This window comes from Elephas maximus, chromosome 10 (assembly GCF_024166365.1).
Source record: "Elephas maximus indicus isolate mEleMax1 chromosome 10, mEleMax1 primary haplotype, whole genome shotgun sequence".
NCBI lineage: Eukaryota > Metazoa > Chordata > Mammalia > Proboscidea > Elephantidae > Elephas > Elephas maximus.
Genome location: NC_064828.1, coordinates 85232701 through 85256426, shown reverse-complemented (window position 1 = coordinate 85256426; position 23726 = coordinate 85232701). Strand labels below are relative to the sequence as shown.

At 44.3% G+C, this 23726-nt stretch overlaps 1 protein-coding gene across 17 annotated transcripts in view; it reads right to left on the bottom strand.

The window, feature by feature from the left end:
- RGS6 (regulator of G protein signaling 6) overlaps nt 1–23726 on the bottom strand; it is a 673554-nt gene that overhangs the window by 76042 nt on the left and 573786 nt on the right. For all 17 annotated transcript variants that reach the window (XM_049898647.1, XM_049898644.1, XM_049898660.1 and 14 more), the window contains 6 exons: nt 20327–20391; nt 14543–14619; nt 11788–11869; nt 10538–10612; nt 8277–8375; nt 6192–6253 (listed from right to left, as the gene is read on the bottom strand). In XM_049898647.1, the coding sequence (XP_049754604.1) occupies nt 6192–6253; nt 8277–8375; nt 10538–10612; nt 11788–11869; nt 14543–14619; nt 20327–20391 (460 nt within the window). The remainder of the gene's footprint in view (nt 1–6191; nt 6254–8276; nt 8376–10537; nt 10613–11787; nt 11870–14542; nt 14620–20326; nt 20392–23726) is intronic.

Sequence of the window (23726 nt, the reverse complement as noted above, 5' to 3'; positions counted from 1 at the left end):
ATGGTGGCCCTTTTTCTCCCCAAGTTACAGATTGCAGATCCTCGCCTGGATATAATCAACCTGGCTATAATGTTATCTCTGGCCTTTGTTTCTGTCTTCTAAGGTGGGCTGGGGAAAAGGAGAAGCAGAGGCCCCACGGTGTCTGGAAACACATAAAAGCAAAGTTATAATGGCCCTCTTTGGCCCCATTTTTTTTCCTCCCCTGAAGCTATCGTTAAACATTAAGTTCACTGACTTCTATCACCCTAGCAGGTTTTTAATAGATCCTTAGGGTATCCAGTCCCTTGCTGTCTTATCTCATTTCATTAATTACATTTCATGATCTCCGAGGGTCAGGAGGCAGAGGAGGAACCAGCATCCAATTTCAGGAAGCAGCAGCAATCTCAGAGATGGGAAAGCAAGATGATGCTAAAAAAAATCAATTTGGCAGTCAGCTGTGACACCCAAATGGCTCCTAATAATACAGTATGGATGAGCAAAATATAGAAGCAGGTATAACATTGAACAACTTGATCTCTCTGTGTGGGGACAGTGTGGTGTGATGCCTGTGTGGGTTGTGGCATAGCTCAGGACCACTAAGGATGGGACAATTCTTAAGGGAAATGTAACAAAACAGACTTTCCAGACAATTTGGAAATGAAATGTATAGATTCTTGCATTCTTAAAGTTGGTTTGTCCAGTGCTGTAAGGCTTGGGGGAAAAAACAACAAAAAAGGGACTCCCTTGACAGTTCTCTTCCAAAGAAGAGTATGACCTCAACTTCAGCTATCCAGAGAACGTTGTGGGGAATAAGTAACCAAAGGGCCTCTGAGCAGAGTCTACAGATGAACAAACTCCACGCCCCAAGGCTCTTTGTCTCTTACTCAAAAGAACACACCTCATGGAGAAGGCTGTTTTTCCTTTAGGCTAATGAACTTGGTTATTTGGTTATCTGGTGTGGTAGGTCACTTTCAAGAATAGTCTATTTCCCCAGCCCTTGAATCTGGGTAGTAATCCTGGGATGGCGCAAATGGCTATTTGCACCTGGCTGCTAACCGAAACGTTGGGGGCTCTACTCCACCCAGTGGCACGTCGGAAGAGTGACGTGGTGAAGTACATCTGAAAAACCAGCCATTGGAAACCCTATGGAGCACAGTTCTACTCTAACACTCGTGGGGTCACCATGAGTCAGTTGACTTGATGGCAACTGGTGAATCTGGGCTGGCCTTGTGACTTGCTTTGGCCAAAAGACTGCAGGAGAAGTGACAAAGTGTCAGTTCTAAGCCTTGAGAGACGTTGCATGCTCTGTTCTCTCTCATGGAATTCTGCCATCCTGCTGTGAACATGCCCAAACTAGCCTGCTGGAGGATAAGAGACTATGTGAAGGAGAGCCCAGCTGAGCAAGCTGAGGCCATTCTAAACCAGCCCCTAGACAAATCCAAAACCAAACCGACTGCTGCCGAGTTGATTCCAACTCATGGTGACCCCATGTGTCACTGAGCAGAACTGCTCCACAGGGTTTTCTTGGCTGTAATCTTTATGGAACCAGACCGCCAGGTGTTTCTTCTGTGGTGCTGCTGGGTGGGTTTGAACCACCAACCTTCACACTAGCAGTTGAGTGCAAACCATTTGGGCCATGCAGGTACCTTCTGAAGCCAGACATGTGAGAGTGGCCAGCCAATATCCACAGAGCTGCCTACCTAACCCCTAGCTGCACACAGACACATGGAGGGGCCCAATGGAATCTGTGGACACATGAACGTGAGCAAAAGTCAACGTCTACTGTTTTAAGCCACTGAGTTTTAGGTGGTTTGTTACACAGCAATAGCTAACTGATACACCTGGTCTGCTGTAGATTAGAAATGGGGTTGGTTAGAGAGGAGGAAGAAGGGCTACTAGAGACAAGCATGTTGTTGATAGGATACAAGGAAAAAAAAAAATTCAACTAAAAAGCAGAAATTGGACTCAAAGAACATAATAGCGTAGGGCCATTTAGGGAAGTTTTAAGATACTGATCAGAGTTTTAAAGCACACTACAAATATCTTGTCCTTGAATTATCCAGAAAAATTAACTGAAGTGTAGTGCTCCTTTAAGAAGGCAAGCACATGAACCACATTTAAAATAGCTAAACTACAAAGCTTAAGGTGGTGAGTGTTATTTATCTGGGAAACTCATTGGTGTGTGCAGGGACCATATTTCCTGAAACAAAAATTGGGTAATGTTCTCAGACAGGCTTTTATGCTGGTTCCAGGCGCAAAACGCAGCCTAGGAAATATAGTTTGGTTGCTATGATGCTGGCAGTTCAGGGACAGTTATGCAATCGTAGGGACAATATATGAAACTGGGATGATTTGGGAAAACTTGTGCAGAGGCATCAACTTCTTCATGTGCGACCTCCTTCCCTAAAGGTGCCGGGTTGGTGGCGCCATGTGAGGTGGTGAGGAGAGATGTACGGAGTGTGGACTGCTAGGACCAGCCTGTGGGGTCCTCTGTATGGAAGGCTGAGAAGAGGAGACAGGGTGGGTGGGAAGACTTGCATTAGCACAAAGCTGACCTGCAGGGCCTGCCTCACTCCCTAGCCTGCCCTTGTTCCTCTGAGCACCATATGCCAGCTCACTCCATCTCATGCGCTGGAATTCTGTTTCTTTTCAAAGCACCATTAAGCACCACACTGAAAAATAATAATTGCTCACATTCATTGCATGTATACTAAGCACCAAGGACTGGACCTTGCCATGGATTAATTCATTAACCCTATAAGTTAAGTCTTTAAAGAGGGGTAAACAGAGGCACAGAGAGGTAAACTAACTTGCCCAAGGTCACAGAATTAGAAAATGGCTGAGGTAGGATGGATTCCAACCCTGGTGGTTGGCTCCAGACCTACCCCCTAAACTGTTCTGTTCTGCACATTTTGTTTGCAAAGTTTCCTTATTCCCTCCCCTGGCTGGGCCTGCCTGCACCGTTTGACCCAACCCTGACTCTTGCCAGTTCAGAAGTGGACCTTCACAATCACCAGCACTCCCACCCTCCCCACACCAGTCCTCAGTGGACTAAGTGGAAAACGATATAGACCTTTTCTTGAGGGGTTGAGGTCCACTGCCTGCCGGCTTCTGGCTGATTACCACTTACCACCTGGAGTAAGCTCAGGGAACCAGGCCCGGGATGGGTGCGTCCAGCTGAGAGAACAAGCTGAGCAGGAGCGCCAGCAGCCAGCCGCCAGAGCCACTGACAGACCAAGCACGAGCTGCTTTATCTCCTGCTAACACTCGTCTCCTGGCCCTCCTCCCCTCTACCTGGGTGTTACCTTGTGGCTCTAAATGAAAAACCTTTGTGTCACATTGAGGTTGCCAGTTATTGCCACTCAGAATAAAACCCTGCCTTTGCTGGGCAGAGACTCCAGAGAGCATCATGCCTGGGAGTGAGGACGTGGGTTGGAATAATCCTTTCAATGTGAGCGGTCCTCAAGCATAATTAGAGGGTACCAGGAGGGGGCCACTGCTTGGCAGCATGTAAACAATAGCACAGTCCAGGTTCCCCTCCCCTACTCAGGCTTGCTCCCTACCTTGCCCTCAGTACACCTGCATGCTGTAATCCTACCTGACGGGTTTGAGCTCTTTCCCGGTGCCTCAAAGACAAAACCAAGCCAGATGGATGCCCCTTCTGATGTGAGGTCTCAGGTCAGACTAAGTAGTGGGCAATCGCTTCACCGGATTCTCAGACATCAGGTGAGTCCACCCACAGGTTTTTCAGGGTGCAGGTTCCCTGTCTCTATCCTGGAACCACTGACCCAAATCCCTGGGGCTGGGGCTGGGGGATCTCCATTTGTAACAAGCTCCTCCCAGACTGTCATGTGCAGACCCACTGGACCTAGGCAAACAGATCCAAGGAAAGATGCCTCACACAGGCTCTCTCCTAGGACTAGAGAAAACACCTTGTACACTCTAAAGCGCTCTTTGGAGGCCAGATATCAGCATTGCTAGCACTGACCTTCACAACAGGCCAGGATAGCCATTTCTATCCCTGTTTCATAGAGAAAGACACCCAGATGTCCTCTCAGGATATGGCATTAATAGGATTGAGGTAATCTCCAGTCATTTTCACTCACAGGCAACCACAAAAAACCAGCTGTCATTGAGTTGATTCTCACTCATGGTGATCCCACGCGTGTCAGAGTAGAGCTGTGCTCCACAGGGTTTTCAATGATTGATTTTTCACAAGTAGATCACCAGGCTTTTCTTCTGAGGCGCCTCTGGGCGGACTCAAACCTTCAACCTTTTGGCTAATAGCTGAGCGTGTTCACCATTTGTACCACCCAAGGACTCCAAGGCGACCACAGTAAGATCTAAAAGTGTTTTTAGAGCCTAGGACCCTAGCCAGAAACCCCATGAAACCCCATATTATGCAAAAGGGACCATGGGGTAGCTCTGTAGCCTACGTTGTTGTTGTTAGGGGCTGTCCACTCAGTTCCGACTCATAGTGACCCTATGTACAACAGACTGAAACACTGTCTAGTCCTGCATAGTCCTCACAGTCATTGCTATGTCTGAGCCCATTGTTGCTGCCACTGTGTCAATCCATCTCATTGAGGGTCTTCCTCTTTTTTGCTGACCCTGTACCCTACCAAGCAGGATATGCCTCTCTAGGGACTGGCAGCACCTGATACTAAAAAATCCAAACCCACTGTCATCAAGTCCATTCTGACTCATAGCAACTCTACAGGACAGAGTAGAGCTGCCCCCATAGAGTTTCCAAGGAGCGGCTGGTAGATTCGAACTGCCGACCTTTTGGTTAGCAGCTGAGCTGTCTCACTATCCACACTTCTAAGCAGCATTCTGGCTGTACTTCTTCCAATACAGATTTTTTTTGTTCTTCCGGCAGTAGCCTACAGTTAGCTAAAACTGTCAACTTTACATCAATTGATATCTAAAGTATAAGCTGCTCTCACTATCAGCATCCTTCCAACGCATTTGCACCAGGGAAACCAGGAATACCAGTGATTCTCAGCAGGGGGTGATTTTGCCCCCAGGGGACATTTGGCAATGTCTGGAGACATTTTTGGTTGTCATAACTGGGGTGAAGGACAGGCATATAGTGGGTAGAGGCCCTGGATGCTGTTAAACAATTCACAAGACAGCCCCCTACAACAAAGAATTATCTGGGCCAAAATGTCAATAGTGCCAAGGTTGAGAAGCCCTAGAAGAGATGCCACCAAAGACATGAGCTCCAATCCAGGGACGTCCTCGGTTCCCTGAAGGCAGAGCGTTAATGCAGGCTTTGGGTTTAGGGGTGAGCTTTTGTAGCCTCAACCTGTTGTTATTTATCTACAAAGAAGATGTGGATCAACCCAGGGGCCAGGACAGAAAGGCTTACAGGTTGATGACAAAGCCAGCCGCCCCCTCCCCACTATGTGAGCCGAGCTTAAAGGACCCAGTTTACTCTGATGTCCAATAAATACTAAGACCCGACTTAAGCCCTTGATTCCTTCAGCTACCAGTAATTCCTTTAACGGCGGCGTATGGATGAACAAATGTTCAGCTCTGGGTTCCCTGATTAGATTTATTCCATAAAGATTCCCCAGGTGGTCTCCCCTCTTCACCGGAGAGTTCAAAAAAACGGGCCATTCAGTGGATAAAACTGAATTTCCCGCGAGTTAACCGAGTGGAACCAGTGCAGGCTGTAGCAAAATGCTCCTGTGGATGCCAGGCTGGAGATGCCAAATATTTTCTTTACATGATTCGATACAGTTCAGTGGTTGATGGTGTGTGGAAGAGAAACACCTCCTGATTCTCCAGCCTCCCCCGCTCCCCCTCAGGGACGTGGCCAGTACCTCGAAGGGTATATATAATTTCTTTCCCCTGTAAAGTGAATCTGGGCGTTTTATAGCTGAAAGGGGAGCAATTCCATTCGAATTAATAAAGAGGCTAGAGGCAAAAGTCCATTATGTAGATTTTAAGGGCATTCTTCCTTGACTGACAATGTCTCCTGGCCATCCTCTGAACAGCTTTAGCTAGAGGACATTTCTTGACGTCACTCAGGGGAGGTCTGTTATCTTAGGTATACTCATGCCAGGCCTGTGGTTTTCTGCACATCAGTTTAGGGAATGATTACAGTCAAGGCTCATGGAATGGCACACACTTGTTAAGCAGAGCCCTGTAACACTTCTCCTTTGTTCAATTAGTAGAAAATGGTAATATTTGGAGAGGAGACATACCTTTCAGCCACTTTGGACATTTTTAAACAATGTCTGTCAATCTGCGCATTCAAAAATGTTATCTGGGGAAAGAGAGAACAAGGATGTTAGGGCAAAAAATAGGATTCTTTTTTTCCCCCTCATCCCATGGAACTGAATCCTATATTTCCACGAAGATCCGAATAGCTCCCCTGGGAAGGGTTCTCCAACCATCGAGCTTGCACCATCTTACCCTTTTGGAAATTCCTACGCCAGTGAAGATGCACTCTCTTCACTTTAGCCTGTGATCACACACTCTCTTGGACTGTGTTATAATTTGTCGTAGAGTCCCCAGAATGATTGTGAGGCCGACAGCCTCCGGGCACCACTACCAATCCCCAACTTGCAAGTAGAGTAGCATGAGCCACCTCCCCTACTAACTGGTTTCTCCAGATGGTTTTTAGGCAATCGGCCAACTTCCTGCCCAAGATAAGAAAAATAAGAGGCTGGGGTCTCAGACCACAAAACAACTTAAGACCAAAATCTTGCCCATCTGACATGGGCAGAACCATCAATCCTGTCCTCTGGGTGACCCTGGAACTTTTCTCCCACCGGACAAAACCAACTTTAGTGGCCCAAGGCTGGGGTGAGACTTTCAGAAGCGAAGGGTCCCAGCCTAAGACCTGATTTGAGAGACCCCGTTTTGGACTGAGCAAGTGCAAAGGATGGAATCACACTGGGAATGCTTTTTCAGGCCATACCAATCAACAACCTTGCTCCTTCCCACCAGGACCCTTCCTTGGTTCTTACCCCTAATAAAAACTGTTTTAGCCACTGTTCAGGGAACCATCTTGGTGACGCAAGTCCCGGTGTGTTCCTTTGCTCGGCCAACCAAATAAAGCTGCTTCTTTCGCTTTCACCCATTTTGTGTTCCTATGGCCGAGCTGAGTGAGACCTGGGATCCCCCGTAACATTTGCAAACTTAAAGGTAGAATATAGTCTACAAAGCTTAGCAACAGCATGGACAGGTGATACGTGTACCATAAATACCCATTTTGACTAATCCCCAGTGCCCTTTCCTCTTTGTACCTTTCACACATACATCATACCCACGTGCTTGCTGCATTTGACGAGAATCATCTAATAGCTGTTTAACACGTCTCTTACCTCTTCCCCATCCAAGTAATAAACTTGTCAGGGGCAGGCACCTAAAAGTTTACCACTTTAGGTTTTCCCCCAGAAGCCAGTAAAGCATAATATAAAGAAAGTCATTTTTAGCTGCCATTGGTTGGCCCTTATCCATGGTGACCCCACGCACAATGGAATGATATGCTGCCTGGTACAGACTGCACTGTCGTGATACATAGGGTTTTCATTGGCTGATTTTTAGAAGTAGATCACCAGGCCCGTCTTCCTGGTCCATCTTAGTCTGGAAGCTCCACTAAAACCTGTTCAGCCATCACAGCAACACGTAAGCCTCCACTGACAGCTGGGCGTTGGCTGCGTATGAAGTGCATTGGCCGGGAATTGAACCTGGGTCTCCTGCATGGAAAGTGAGAATTCTACCACTGAATCATCAATGCCTCAATGTAAAGAATAGGCCCTAAAATTGCATCATTACCAGTGTACTCCAGAAAGGAGTTAGGAAATTAGCCATCTCATGCTGATCTGGACTGACCAGTTAACTCCTCATGAGGAAGGAAAACAACGTGAGCCAAATAATTCTGAAGTAGCATTGGGAACAAGACTTTCTTCTTAAACTTTCCCTGGGGAATCACAGCTTTAACGAAGTCAGAGGTCCTGAGCTGGACAATTTTAACAACCCTGTGACTTGAGTCCCTTGCTCCTTTCATCTTCCACAGCTGTCCATGGGACACTCAACTGCAGCAGTCACCAGAAGCTCTGGGGTACCTCCAGTAATTGCTGGAGGAACTTGGTGGACAGTTTTTACTCTCAAGCTTTCATGGACTGTGCACACACAGCACTCAAAGGTTTAAGCCAACCACAGATGGGCTCAGCTGTGGCTTCCAGGAGCTCAAAGCTCACTCAGCCTTCAGAGGTGAACATTAAAAGGGCTTATAAACTGGCAACTTCTCCTCCTGGGACTACGGTAGTCAACTCACTCACCTGCTTCCGGATGTCCTCTTTTGTCATTTTCCTGACTGGCTGGGCGGGTACGTGCACAGGGCTTTGTGACTGGGATTCTTCAGTCACGCCATACACTGACTGGAGAAGAAGCAAGGGCAGAGAGTTATGTGCCCTCAGAGTAGAAGGGTATGTTAGGGGTCAGCTAGTTCAACCAGTCATCCGTGCTTCAAAACCCCTCTATGACACTCCAGACAAGAGGTGCGTGGCCTCTGCCTGACTTTCTCCAATGATGGGGAATCTGCTTCTTGAGGCAGCTCATTCCATCTTTGGGTGACCACTGCTAGAAAATCTTTCCCTTTATTGAGCTGACTACTGTCAGTGTTTCTCAAAAGGTGGTCCATAGACCATCTGCAAAGAATCACACGGGAATACTTTTAAAGATGCAGATTTGTCAGCCTACCCCAGACCTACGAAATCCAGATCTTTGTGGGTGGGCCTTGGGAATCTGCATTGTATCAAATGCCCCAGTGATTTTGAGGCACAAGGAAGTTAGAGAGCTACTGCTGAACGTTATCTACACGGGTGAGAATGGTTACACAACTTGAAGAATATAATCGATGTCCATGAATTGTACATGTAGAAGTTGTTGTATTGGTGTATGTTCTGCTGTGTATACTTTCAACAACAATAAAATAAAACAAATTATTTAAAAACAAAAGAGATTCCCTCTAGATTTTCTGTTGGTCAGCAGATGATATGCCCACCTGGAATAAAACCTTATAAGATGGCAGAGTTTGGGATATTTTCCCTTTAAGCCTTTGTTTCTCCAATTGCCCATAGCTATAGCTACTTTTCAAGCAGTTTTTTGTGTTAGGGACAAACTAAAGACAGTCTTTGCTTTGCGAAAAAAATAAAAGCCTGAAAGGTATGCAATGTATAGCTGAAATCTATAAAATCAAGAGGGCTTATATAGGATGGATGTGGGCTCCATGAAATTCTAGAATATTAGAATTGTCGTTGTTGTTAGTTGCCATCAAGTCAGTTCTGACTCCTGGTGACCGCATGTGTGCAGAATAGAACTGCTCCATAGGGTTTTCAAGGCTGTGACCTTTCAGGGGCAGATTGCCAGGCCTGTCTTCCAAGGTGCCTCTGGGTGAGTTTGAACCTCCAACCTTTCAGCTAGCAATCAAGTACTTAAGGGCTAGTAAACATTAAACGAAGAGATTTTAAGACTAATATTATAAGATATAATATAGCAGGCAATTATTATCCCAGGGAAGAATAATTTAAGTAGATTCAAGAGGTGCATATATATATATATGAGATAGAGACAGAGAGACACACATATACAGAGAGAAAGAGGTCCACATTGGCTGTTACAGCCATGTCCTCCCACATTAAGGTCCTTGATGGCATGGAGAGGGTAGAATGTATGGATTGTGGGGCAGTCTGAGTTGGCACCCATGGGTATGCCTGGCCACTGCCCCTTCCAGTAAAACGAAACACAAGTGATCACTGAGTCACTCACAGTTCGACAAGATGATGATTTTGGATGATCTGTTAGCTGCCACTGAGTCGGCCCCCTGCTCATGGCAAGCCCATGCCCAATGCGGTCAGACTGGCATGATTTGAAGTTTTCATTGGCTGATTTTTGGAAGTAGATCACCAGGTCTTTCTACCTAGTCTTAGTCTGGAAGCTCTACTGCATTCTGCTCAGTATCATAGCAACATAAATGCCTCCACTAACAGAAGAGTAACGGCTGCATGTGAGGTATATTGGCTGGGAATCACACCCAGGTCTCCCATATGGAAGGAGAGAATTCTCCAGCCACACTAACAGACTTTCATTTGGTTCAGAGTGCCAAGCTTCGAGCTTGTTTTTACCTGTGGGATTCCCCGCTTCCGGTTCCTTTAGTTTCCTCCTGCCGTCTCCTCCAGGCCAACTGCTATCTACCCTTCAGCCCTCAGCACACTTGACTCTGCTTCAGGGAGCCTGTGCGAAGCCTCCAGGCTGCCCCTCCTGGGTGCTCCTGTATCACCCTGTACTGCCCCTATGCTGTTGCCTGTGTGCTTATTTCATCCCCCTACCCCGGACTGTGGGTTCCATGAGGATGGGCCACTGAACCCCAGCAGCACCTAACACGTATCAGCCACGCAATATATATCTGTAAATGATGGAAAAGTTTCAAAGGCGAAATGTGACAGGATGACAAACAGCAAATTATCATTCGAACAGTACCAGAAATGGAAATGCTATTCACATCAGGCATTTTTAATTTAGCTAAACTCACAAAACGAACCTTTTTAACTTTTTGTGGATTCTTCAGACGCCGGCATTTTCTAATGTCCATTTCTGTTGTGTTCACACAACCTGGCTGAGAAAAAAATCATCATATAAATTACTAAGTGAAAATCACCCTTCCACTTTAGCCCAAATGGCACCACCAGGATCTTTATCTTTCCCATTTCAAGTAATGCATGATTTTCTCCAGGCCATTTACATTTTTTAAAAAAAGGTGTTTCATATTCAGTATGTGTTTCTCCACGGAGTTCTCATATAAAATAGAAAAGCTTGTTTCTTAATATCTAATGATGATATAGAAACCCTGGTGGCACAGTGGTTACGAGCTACAGATGCTAACCAAAAGGTCAGCAGTTTGAATTCAGCAGGCACTCTTCGGAAACCCTATGGGGCAGTTCTACTCTGTCCTATAGGGTTGCTATGAGTTGGAATCAACTTGATGGCAACGGATTTGGTTTTTTTGGTTTTAATGATGATATGTGCAGGGTATAATGAACAGTTTCTGAGTGCAAATTTATTATTCAAAGTGACAAGATCAATTCAGCCACAGCCTTTGTTATTTCATACATGTAACTGTTTAAAAAGACTTCGATACCGAGATGGGAAGCTATTGGTTTTTGTTTTTAATCAGTTCTTAACCACTAGTTGCCACAGGGTTGATTTCAACTCATGGAGACCCCACGTGTATTAGAGTAGAACTGTGCTCCATAGGGCTGATTTTTTGGAAGAAGATCGCCAGGCCTTTCTTCCAAGGTACCTCTGGGCAGACTGGAACTGTCAACCATTTGGTTAGCAGTTGAGTGAGTTAACTGTTTGTACCACCCAGGGACTCCTAATCAGTTTTAGGAAGGCTGAAATAGCTTATTCATTTTTAGTTCCCTATCATAGGGAAATGTAAGATTTATTTTAATAATCTAAAATTAAGAATGTTTGAAAGAGAATTAGCATTGAACGGCAGTAGAAGTAAAAATTATTTATTTTGGGAACGCATATTTCTGAGGCCCAAAGATCCCCTGGTGGAATTCCCACAGGCTCCCCCATTTCCAATCCCACCTTGTCGTGGATGGCTATTTATAAAGGGTGGGACAGATATGCATTCCGGGAAACCTACTGAGATTATCAGAATGAACAGCAAAGCCCGGTCCACAAAGCTTAGCCAATTTCTAAGGAAGGAGACACCTGGTGGCTAAGGACTGTTTTCTTTCAAGAGAAGGAAATGACCTAGAGAACCAGGCAAAACTTACTCACCACTGGCCTGTGGACATCCCAAAAGGCTCGCTCCTGACTATCCAAAATTTTTCTTTCTGTCTTGTCCTTTTTCCGATCAATCCTGAAAGAGCAAAGAAAGGAAAGCAGAGGCTTTTGTATTCTGTACTCCCTGGCCCTTACCCAGCTCTCCTCTTCCATTTTAGGAGCTAAGTGCTTGCAAGGCAGGGGGTACTGTGTGACCCTGCTCTCTGCAAAAAACCCTTGCCGTCGAGTCGATTCCAACTCACGGTGACCCCATGTATTACAGAGTAGGACTGAGCTTCATGGATTTTCTTCATTGTAATTTTTACAGAAGGAAATTGCCAGGACTTTCTTCCACAGTGCTGCTGGGTGGGTTTGAACTGCCAACTTTTCAGTTAGTAGCCGAGAACAAATCATTTGTGCCACCCAGGGGCCTCTAGCTCTCTGCAGAGCTGGGAAATGTGGGTGTACAATTCCCTCCAGAGAACCTCAGAAAGTCCATCATGGACAAGAGACGTGGTTTTAGGCTAGATTTACAAATTACCACATGTACGTAACGAATATGGTGGACTTAAGGGGAGAACAAGAATGCAACTATCTATTTGAATTATTCAAATTTGGCGTACTAAGAACCAAACTATCCATTGATACAGCTACCCATCAAAGTGGATATACAAATTATAGGGAGGAATATAACCACGGGCTTGCCAACGTTTCATTCTCAAATTTGAAAATTTGCCTTAGACTCAGAGTCAGTAGAAATGCCCTCAAAATGCCAAAATTATGTGTTCTAAAAATCACGTAACCCATCTGGCTTTCTAAAAGCAGAACAATGGCCCTGGTGCGTGACAAGACCCAGGAGGAAAATGCCTCCAGCTCAGCTAGGGGAGGCACAAATTGCAAGACAGAAATTACAGGTGACAAAGGCAGGTTCTACAGGTTCCATCAGCAGCATAGGTAAAAAGCTTTTACGAAAGTGTATTCCTTCATATTATCTCTCTAAGTAAAAAAAAAAAAGTAACTCAGACTAATTGCCATGTAACTTCTCGGCTCTCTTGAGAGCACTTTAGTGTACTGGACTGAAATAAACCCATAATCACCCGGTGATTTTTTGGTGATAATTAACATGTACTTAAATGGTCCACAATTATAATGTAATCACAGAGTTCACCAAAAAAAGTTAGTCAAGAAATACCAAACATGTACAAACTGACGATTCCCCTTCCTTTGTAATATAGGTAGGGATGCTGTTTGATTCTGAAAGTACCAATTCACCCTCTCCTTGGCTTCCCAGTGGCTTCTGGGTACACAGGCACAGTTCAGCATCAAGCAAATCCTAGCCTCCTCCTCACCCTCCCACCTCAGAAGGTGTCAGGACTCATCCTGCCACAACTCGGCACCCAATACCTAGTGCCCATCTCCCTCAGGGGCAGCCGGGAGCACCCAGATGGTCAGTAGGTAGCCAACATCATGGACAGGCGAAAGACAGACATGTGCAGAGGAAGGTGAGCACGATAGTACTATGCGAACCACTGGACCAGATGGCCTCTTCGTTGGTTTCCAACAAGGATCCATAGCAATGATCAATCCTCACCCACCCAGCTTGAGACCTGGCTCTTGCAGTGGTTGCAACGCTGCCCACAGAGCATGAACCAGGTCCTCTGGAGGCCCATTGGTGGGGGTAGGGGCTTGCACAATCACAAGTGGTGTCCCAGGGAAAAGGTACTTTGCTCTCCCAGCTCCCACCCCCTCCTCTGTCCCATTCCTCTTGTTAACACTTCTGGCTAACTCGGAGGCCATTGCTGGGCAGGACAAAGGAGAACCTACCCCGAGCAGTTCCATTTCCAGATTTAAAAGGATCTGATTGACAACCATGTTGTTTGAGGGTGGAGCAATTCTTCCCTACTCCTCACGTTGCCTAGAGAAGAAGGAATTTCTACTAAACTCCCTGGGAGGGAAAAAGAAAACATGGGAAGAACAGTTGCAACTTTTCTCCCTCTCTCATCTCTTCTCCTCCAGGAGAGGAAGAGTGACTTGACTTATTGGTAAATTTGAAAGAAGAAATGGAAGATGCTCAGGTCAGTCCTTCTGGGCCCCTGTCTGGACTACCTTGTCCTCAGGGCGCCTGTTCTGTCCATGAAGTGAACTCACAAGTGTCAGCTCTGCCCTGGTTGGTGGGGGAACACTGCAGATATCCAGCTCTGCTCATGATGGCCAAGTTCAAGTCCAGATCTGTGGCCACAGATAACAAAGTCATGCTCTATAATGTTATTATGAGTAATAAGCGGATATTTTGGACTCCATCTGGTCTGACATCTGTGTCTCATTTTTTGATTGGTTCTAGGCCCCTGCCCGGGGGAGAGAAAAGCTATTTGTTGGCCTAACTCAAACTCCAACATGTTTTTCTTTGAAGAAGCTCCCAGACCAACAGGTGAAGTGGGCCTGATGTCTTTCAACCTCTGAGCACAGAAGAGTAATTGAAAATCTTTTTGGAAACAGGTACACCTTCTTATCTCAGGGGTCCTGCATTTGGGAACATCCCTATTGCCTGCTGAAGCCCACACTTTCGAAATTGTTCAGTGGCAATAGTTACAAACACAAAACATCCATCCTGATCTTTATTTCTACTCAGTTGCTCTTATAAGAGATTGGAGTGACAAATGTCAGCTGACAGACCAGGGAGGCAAACCCCACTTTGGCAAGCTTACTCGGCATACCACCTCCGAATGCCAGCCTTTCACTGTCTGCAAAGGTCTCTGTTAAGTTCACCTACTTCACTTGTGCTTCTGCTTGCATAAAGATGAATTCCCACTTCCTTGCAAAGGCCCGCTGGAGTCTTGCTAAGTTTTCCTAGTGAGAAATGAAAATCAACGAGAAGGCATTAATCATCGTAAGTTTGCACATCGGTGTCTATGCCTATTACAAGGCAGCCATCTATTTTGGTTACTTCCAACAAAACAAAAGTGGCCCACTTCAAATTCACTGGATACCAACCCAATTTGACTTTGTACCATACCCTACTGTACAGAGCTGAACTCCTAATATCCATTTACACACCTATTAAATCTGAAATCTCTACGGTTCACCTGATTCCTGTCTTCTGGTCGTTTTACAACAACACAACTCACACACCATTTATTACAAAGGCCGCTGAAAACAGGGAGAATGGCTCCTAACTTTTTCATGGGGATTTGGGGAAGGAGTGAGAGGATCTTTGAGCCTGTTTGGTATCTCAGAAAGCAAAACCAGGAAAGGATTTCTCAGAACTTGTCTTCCACCTGGAAGCTGGGAAGGTCTCAGGAAAGAGAACCAAGAAGACCTGTCTCTAGTGCCTTCTGAAAGTCAGGATTCAAAAGGGGACAAAAGGGACTGTCTATGTTTGTGGTGCCCAAGAAAGGAAGCCCCAAAAACAGAGAGGAAGAAAAGGTGTCCAGAGTTGGCTTTAGAGGAGAAAAGGGAGGTATTTTCTCAAAGTCTCTGGGCTTACCTCACCTCATGGAACAGGAGGGTATTTTGACAGGTCCCCTAATGATCCTCCTAATGCTGATGGAATGCAAAGCCAGAGTCCATAGTCTGCTATGTATTTTCATAGAGCTCATGCCAACATCTAATTGATTACCCCCATTAGTGGATTATTAATATAAAAGGAGCTTCAATGGAAGCAAACCACACATGAACTCACAATTATTATCAAGGCTTGGTGTACAACAACCTCTAAAAATCTATCTTTTTGATTCCTCCACTGTTCATAGGGAGCAAAACTGGTAATGCCTAAATACCATTCAGTCGGGGAGTTGTTGTTAGGTGCCACTGAGTTGATTCTGACTCATAGCGACCCTATGTATGACAGAACGAAACACTGCCCAGTCCTGTGCCATCCTCACAATGGTTGTTATGCTTGAGCCCATTGTTGCAACCACTGTGGCAATCCATCTCGTTGAGGGTCCTTCTCTTTTTTGCTGACCCTCTACTTTACCAAGTATGATGTCCTTCTCTGTGGACTGATCCCTCCTGGTAACTTGCCCAAAGTATGTGAGCTGTATCTTGCCATCCGTGTTTCTAAGGAGCGTTCCAGCTGTTCTTCTTCCAAGCAGATTTGTTCATTCTTTTGGAAGCCCATGGTATATTCAATACTCTTCACCAACACCATAATTCAAAGGCGTCAATTCTTCTTTGGTCTTCCTTACTCGTCGTTCAGCTTTTGCATGCATATGAGGTAACTGAAAACACCATGGCTTGGCTCAGGCGCATCTTATTCTTCGAGGTGACACCTTTGCTTTTTTTTTTTTTTTTAACACTTTAAAGAGGTCTTTTGCAGCAGATTTGCCCAATGCAATGTGTCTTTTGATCAGGGAGTAATTATGTAAATTACAATACAGTCATACCATGGAATACTAGGCAGCCATTAAAAATAATAATGTAGGTTACTATTATGGATGTGGGAAGAGTCCCAAGATCTCTACAGTATACGACTGGGGGAAGCAGCAGCTTATATATAACGTTTATGGTATGATTCCATTTCTTTGTAAAGAAAAAAAATGTATGTGCAAGAAAAAGGCTTAGTCACTTGAGACTGTGTTGGCATCTCCTGTCTGGAGGGGAGATAGGAGGGTAGAGAGGGTTAGAAACTGGCAAAATTGTCACGAAAGGAGACACTGGAAGGGCTGACTCATTAGGGGGAGAGTAAGTAGGAGTATGGAGTAAGGTGTATATAAGCTTATATGTGACAGACTGACTTGATTTGTAAATGTTCACTTAAAGCTCAATAAAAGTTATTTAAAAAAAGGCTTAGTGATCTTCTCTGTGGGGGAAGAATCGCAGGCTATTTTCCTTCCTTTCCTTCCTGTTTGCAGTTTTGTTTTTACAAAGAAAATATTATTTAAAAATTAAGCAAATAATTGCATTTTGAGAACAAAATGGTTTTTAGTTTCTGATCATTTTATGCAGAATTTTAACTCAAAAGAACATCTTAACGCCGTATCTTTACAAATACCAGAGTAGAGCATTATTTGGCTAGAGAATAGAAAATGGAATAAGATACACCAGGAGTTCATACTATCTTATTTCTGTGTGGGGCCTATTCTAAAACAGAAAACACAGGAAAGAGGAACACAAGATGGAGGGGCTCCATGTCTTTGCAGTGAAGGTCTTTCCCGTTGGTAGTGATAGGGAAGTGAGGTAGTCATGTGATGTTAGCACTCTGTACTGGGTGCAAAAAGAGTATAATCATCTTCTAAAAGATGGGTGACTGCCGGGGCATGAGGACAGATGGGGCAGGGACCGGGCAGCTAGAATGCTCAGGGCCACAGAACCACCTCCTAGGGTTTGCTTGGTGAGATCATAACATCCCACCATAATTTGTGTTTAATGACCCCCACTGATAAGCAAACTTTAGCCAGGTCCCGGGGCTCTGGTTGGTTTCTGCCCTATATCTTCCTACACAGCTATCCCTAGTCACAGGGCCTCTGGGATGTCTGCGGGGTCAAGGAGGTGGAGGGCCATGCACAGGTCCTGCTCTCAGGTACATGTGTGTTCTTCCCTGGGCCGTGGACAGGGGAGCCATGATTCAGCTGGGCTGGTAGGCTTGGGCACAGGTACCCAAGTGTGTCAGAGGTCTGGCGAAGTGGGGCTTCTTGCTCGTTTTGGGAGGCTGAGGAAGCAAAAGCTGGAGGGGCATTTGAGAGGTGGGTGGATCTGAAGGTGCTTTTAATGCTGGATTATCCAAGCATCGCCTTTGGGTCTGACTTAAGCCATGGTCTTTTCAATCGCCTCATATGCATATGAACGTTAGATAATGATTAAAGAAGACAGAAGAATTGATGCATTCAATCTGCAATGTTGGCTAAGCATAATGAATATACCGTAGACTGCCAGAAGAACGGACAGATCAGTCTTAGAAGAAATACAACTGGAATGCTCCTTAGAAGGGAGAATGGCAAGACTTGGACTCACTTTGGATACGTCATCAGGAAAGAACAATCGCTAGAAAAGGACAACATGTTTAGTAAAATAGAGGGCCAATGAAAATGAGAGAAACCCTCAGTTAGATGGATTGACACAATAGCCTCAACAATGGACTCAAACATACCAAAGATCATGAAGACCAGGCCCATGTCATTCTGTTATATATAAGTCCACTGTGAGTCTGAGCCGACTTGATGACAACTAAACTCATTAAGTCGATTCTGACTCATAGCGACCCTATTTGACAGAGTACAACTGCCTCATAGGGCTTCCAAGGCTGTAATCTTTACAGAAGCAGACTGCCACATTTTTCTCTCGCACAGGAACGTGGGTTCAAACCTCAGGCCTTTTGGTTAGCAGCCGAGTGCTTAACTGCTGTGCCACCAGGGATCCTTCCATGGCAACTAACCAACCACAAATCCAAGGAAGGTATTCTTCACTGCCCTGAATGTTGTCTCTCCTCCCATAGCTGCCAGCCCTTCTGTCATTTAAGGCTCAGCAGCACCTTCACTGGAGGTGTAGGGGGAGGGAAAATGAAGGCCCATTTAAATTCAGCCAATTTCCATGATTCCCTGTGACCCAAATAAAGTATGGTTTGGGGGAAGGATTCTGCAACTAAAAGTTAAAAATACATTTTAAATTCTCTGTGAGTTTTAAAGTTCTCCGTGCTGGTGTCTCGATCTGTTAAATGGCAATGGCTATGAGTATGGGGAATCACCTCTTGTGAAGGAAGGTGGAGGAGGAGGGTAAGAAATCTGGGAAAGCATGTGCCTCATATGACATACGGCTTATCTTCTGGATTAAAGCCTCTCCTTACATTCTGGATTAAATTGTGTCCCCCCAAAATATGTGTTGGAATTCTAACCCCTATGCCTGTGTAAGCAATCCTGTTTGGAAATAACAGTTTTCTTTGTTATGTTAATTATATCATAACTGAGTAGGGTGGTTTCTAAATCTAATCACTTCTGAGTTATAAAAAGTACAGGTTAGATAGACACACACAAATGGGGAGAGAGAGACCCACGCGAGGATCATCTACAAGCCAGTGAAGGCTGAGGAACCAAGGAGCATCCAGGGCTACCAACAAGGAAAGAACTGACATGGCTGAGACCCTGATTTGGATTTTTAGCCTTCAGAACTGTGAGAAAACAAATTTCTGTTCTTTAAAGCCACCTACTTGTGATATTTCTGCTACAGCAGCATGAGCTAACCAAGACATATTAGATTCCACCTCTGGTGCCCAGGACAGGTGACTGGGTATAAAGATGCAATACAGGCAGTCCCCAGCTTACGGAAGTCTAATTTACCAACAACTCTTACTTGTCCTTTAACGTTATGTAAATTTGCCTTCACTTTGATAGGATGGAAACAACCCCTATTTGCAACAAATTGTTCATCACAATCCCCCTCACTTGCTGCACATGCAGCTTTTAAAACTAAGTATTAAGCACTAAAGTAAGATTAAATAATAACCATATGCACATGTCCCGACTTAAATCTTAAAGACAAACTCAGGGACTGACCTCATTTCTAACCTGGGGACTGCCTGTATTTAATTTTTTATACTTATCACACAGTAAATTTGATTTTTTTGGTGTACTGGCCTATTAACACACGTATTGATCTGTATAACCACCTCCACAATCAGGATACAGAATAGTCCATCACCCCCCAAAACTCCCTTGTGCGCTCTCTTTATAGTCACACCCTCCCCCCACTCACAATCACTGGCAACCACTGATCTGTTTTCCATCATGATAGTTTTATCTTTTCAAGGCTGTCATGTAAATGGAATTATACAGCTTGTAACCTTTTGAGACTGGCTTCTTTCACACAGCGCAATGTCTCTGAGAGTCAACCAAGTTGTTGCATGTATCAATAGCTTGTTACTTTTTATTGCTGACTAGTGTTCTTTTTATATAGATGCACCAGAGTTTAACTAGTCACCTGCTGAAGGCCATTTGTGTTGTTTCCAGCTTTGGCTATCACAAATTAAGTTTCTATGAACATTTGTGTATGCTTTTTTTGTGTGAACAAAGTTCTGGTTTCTCTAGGATATGTAACTAGGGGTAGAATTGCTGGATTAAATGGCAAGCATATGTTTAACTCTATAAGAAACTGTCAAACCATTTTTTCAGAATGCCTATGCCATTTTGCATTCTCATCAGCAATGTATGAGTGTTCAGTTGTTCCACACCCTCATCAGCACTTAGTACTGTCAGTATGTTTTATCTTAGCCATTCTATTAGGTGTGTATCTCATCATGGATTTAATCTGTATTTCCCTAATGATTAATGATATTGAACATATTTTCATGTTTATTTGTTATCCTTGTGTCCTCTTTGGTCAAGTATCCATCTGCCCATCTTTAAATTGAGTTGTTTGTCTTCTTATTATTGAATTGGAGAATTCTTTATATAAAGATGCAAATTGATTGTGCGGTAAGAGGAGCTGAGGACAAAGGAAGGGAAGCAGAAAAGACATCTCTTCCATTGTCTGAAAGGGTTTGGAGGGGGAAGAAAAGGAAAAATATAACCTTAAACAGAGCTACAGGTATGTTTCTCCATCTAGCCTGGAAAATAATCATACTTACTGCTTCATAATCTGCCAATTCCAGCCTTGCTTTATTCTGCATTGTCCTCTTACAGAGATAGATGGCTGAGGGAAGAAGAGAAATGGCAACATGTACAAAACCAGCAGTGTAGTGGAATCATAAATCCATCCATCATCCATCCACCCATCCATCCATCCGTCATCCATCCATCCGTCCATCCATCCATCCACCCATCCATCCATCCACCCATCCATCCATCCACCCATCCATCCATCCACCCATCCATCCATCCACCCATCCATCCGTCATCCATCCATCCGTCATCCATCCATCCATCCATCCGTCATCCATCCATCCATCCATCCGTCATCCATCCATCCGTCATCCATCCATCCATCCATCCATCCATCCATCCATCCATCCATCCATCCATCCATCCATCCATGTATCCATCCAGCACCTACTCTGTGCCCAGCCCTGTGCTGTGGAAATTATGTTTTTATGTGGAAGACATTTCACCTGACCTCTAGGAGTCTTTTTCCAGTCAGGATCAGATGAGGACCTCATCTGCCAATCCTGACAATTCCCCTTCTTCCCCCTTGTCCTGCTTTATCCCAAACACTTTCTACTCAGAGCGATCTTTCATAAATCTGACCATGCTATTCTCCTACCTAAAAGTGGTGCATTGAATTCCCAGTGACCTCAGAAGAAACACCAGGCTCCTTAGAATGGCAAATATGGTTCTTTATGATCTTGTCACGTCAACCTTATCTCCCTCACCTCAGGCATCCCCTTTCATCTCCATTCCTGTGCATATATGTCCTCTGAAATGCCGTCCCTCCTGTCTCCTTTCCCTCTTTCTATCTATTGACCTCCTACTAGTCTTTAAAGAACCCAGTGTGGTGTTCCAGATACATCTATACATACCTCAGCCATGGAACTTAATACCACTGCATGGGTAATCATGAGTTTACTAGACTGTTCCCTGCTCTAGGCTGAGGGCTCCTTAAGAACAGAGGCTACGTCCTACTCAACTTTAAATCTCTATACCTAAATCAAAGCCTGGCACACCACAGGTGAAGTGAATGAACAGTGGAAAGGGAGAACATTTTAGGTCTCTCAGCCCAGGCTAAAGAAGGGTTCTTGGCCCTCAGTTGTCAGGGCATTCTTCTTCAAACATGGTCTTCATTATCCCATCTTCCTACCTCTTCCTTTTCACTCATGAAAAAATTTAGTAAGTGCCTCCTATGTGCCAAGTTGTTTTAGGTGCCGGGAAAATCACTATAATAGTAGCTACCATTTTTATAGAGCTCATTGAACTTCAGGTACCATTTTAAGGACTTTCCAACATATTCACCTACTTAATCCTCAAAAAACCACTGAGTGGTTTTTATTATCCGCATTTTACAGATAAAGAATTTTTTTCAGGTCTCTTTCTGTTATTGGTGACCCGCAATGGCTCCCCCAACATTGACGAATCCATTCTAAACTTCTTGACTACCAAGGCCTTTATATAAACTTCCCTTCTCAACCTACCTAATCTTCTCATTCTTCATCAACATAAAACCTTTGAATACTCAGATCAGACTCCTTCCTCACCATGCCCTTCTTCCCCCATTAGGCCATGTCCCCAAGCCCTGAGTCCTTGAGGGCAAGACTGTGACTTAGTCACATCTGTGACAAAGCAACTGGTACAGCATAGGTGATCAGTAAATGTTTGTTGAATCAGAGTTTCCAGCTCTTCATCAACCTAAACCCTATCTAGTCCGAATTCTTAGATTCAGTTTCACATCCTTCCTGGCGAGAGGGCCCCTCCCTGACAACCTTCTGTGCTAAATCAGCTAATAGGTGTCCATCTTACGCTAGTTGTCTTCCAGTTGTTTGATGTGTGCTAGTCTTGGTTCCCTGGTAGCCTGGGCAACTCTTTGAGAGCAAAAGCCACATCTTAGACTCCTCATACAGCCACCCTAGTAACAGGCCATCAAACCCCTACCACAGTACAACCATAACAATTACTACCAAAGTAGTAATAATATCGGCCACCACCACGGTAGTAATAATATCGGCCACCACCACAGTAGTAATAATAACATCAGCCACCACCACAGTAGTAATAATATCAGTTACCACACAGTAGTAATAATATCAACCACCACCACAGTAGTAATAATATCAACCACCACCACAGTAGTAATAGTATCAACCACCACCACAGTAGTAATAATATCAGTTACCACACAGTAGTAATAACATCAGTTACCACCACAGTAGTAATAATATCAACCACCACCACAGTAGTAATAATATCAACCACCACCACAGTAGTAATACCAGTTACCACCACGGTAGTAATAATATCAACCACCACCACAGTAGTAATAACATCAGTTACCACCACAGTAGTAATAATATCAACCACCACCACAGTAGTAATAATATCAACCACCACCACAGTAGTAATAGTATCAACCACCACCACAGTAGTAATAATATCAGTTACCACACAGTAGTAATAACATCAGTTACCACCACAGTAGTAATAATATCAACCACCACCACAGTAGTAATAATATCAACCACCACCACAGTAGTAATACCAGTTACCACCACGGTAGTAATAATATCAACCACCACCACAGTAGTAATAACATCAGTTACCACCACAGTAGTAATAATATCAACCACCACCACAGTAGTAATAATATCAACCACCACCACAGTAGTAATAGTATCAACCACCACCACAGTAGTAATAATATCAGTTACCACACAGTAGTAATAACATCAGTTACCACCACAGTAGTAATAATATCAACCACCACCACAGTAGTAATAATATCAACCACCACCACAGTAGTAATACCAGTTACCACCACGGTAGTAATAATATCAACCACCACCACAGTAGTAATAACATCAGTTACCACCACAGTAGTAATAATATCAACCACCACCACAGTAGTAATAATATCAGTTACCACCACAGTAGTAATAATATCAACCACCACCACAGTAGTAATAATATCAACCACCACCACGGTAGTAATAACATCAGTTACCACCACAGTAGTAATAATATCAACCACCACCACAGAGGTAATAATATCAACCACCACCACAGTAGTAATAATATCAACCACCACCACAGTAGTAATAATATCAACCACCACCACAGTAGTAATAATATCAACCACCACCACAGTAGTAATACCAGTTACCACCACGGTAGTAATAATATCAACCACCACCACAGTAGTAATAACATCAGTTACCACCACAGTAGTAATAATATCAACCACCACAACAGTAGTAATAATATCACTTACCACCACAGTAGTAATAATATCAACCACCACCACAGTAGTAATAATATCAACCACCACCACAGTAGTAATAATATCAACCACCACCACAGTAGTAATACCAGTTACCACCACGG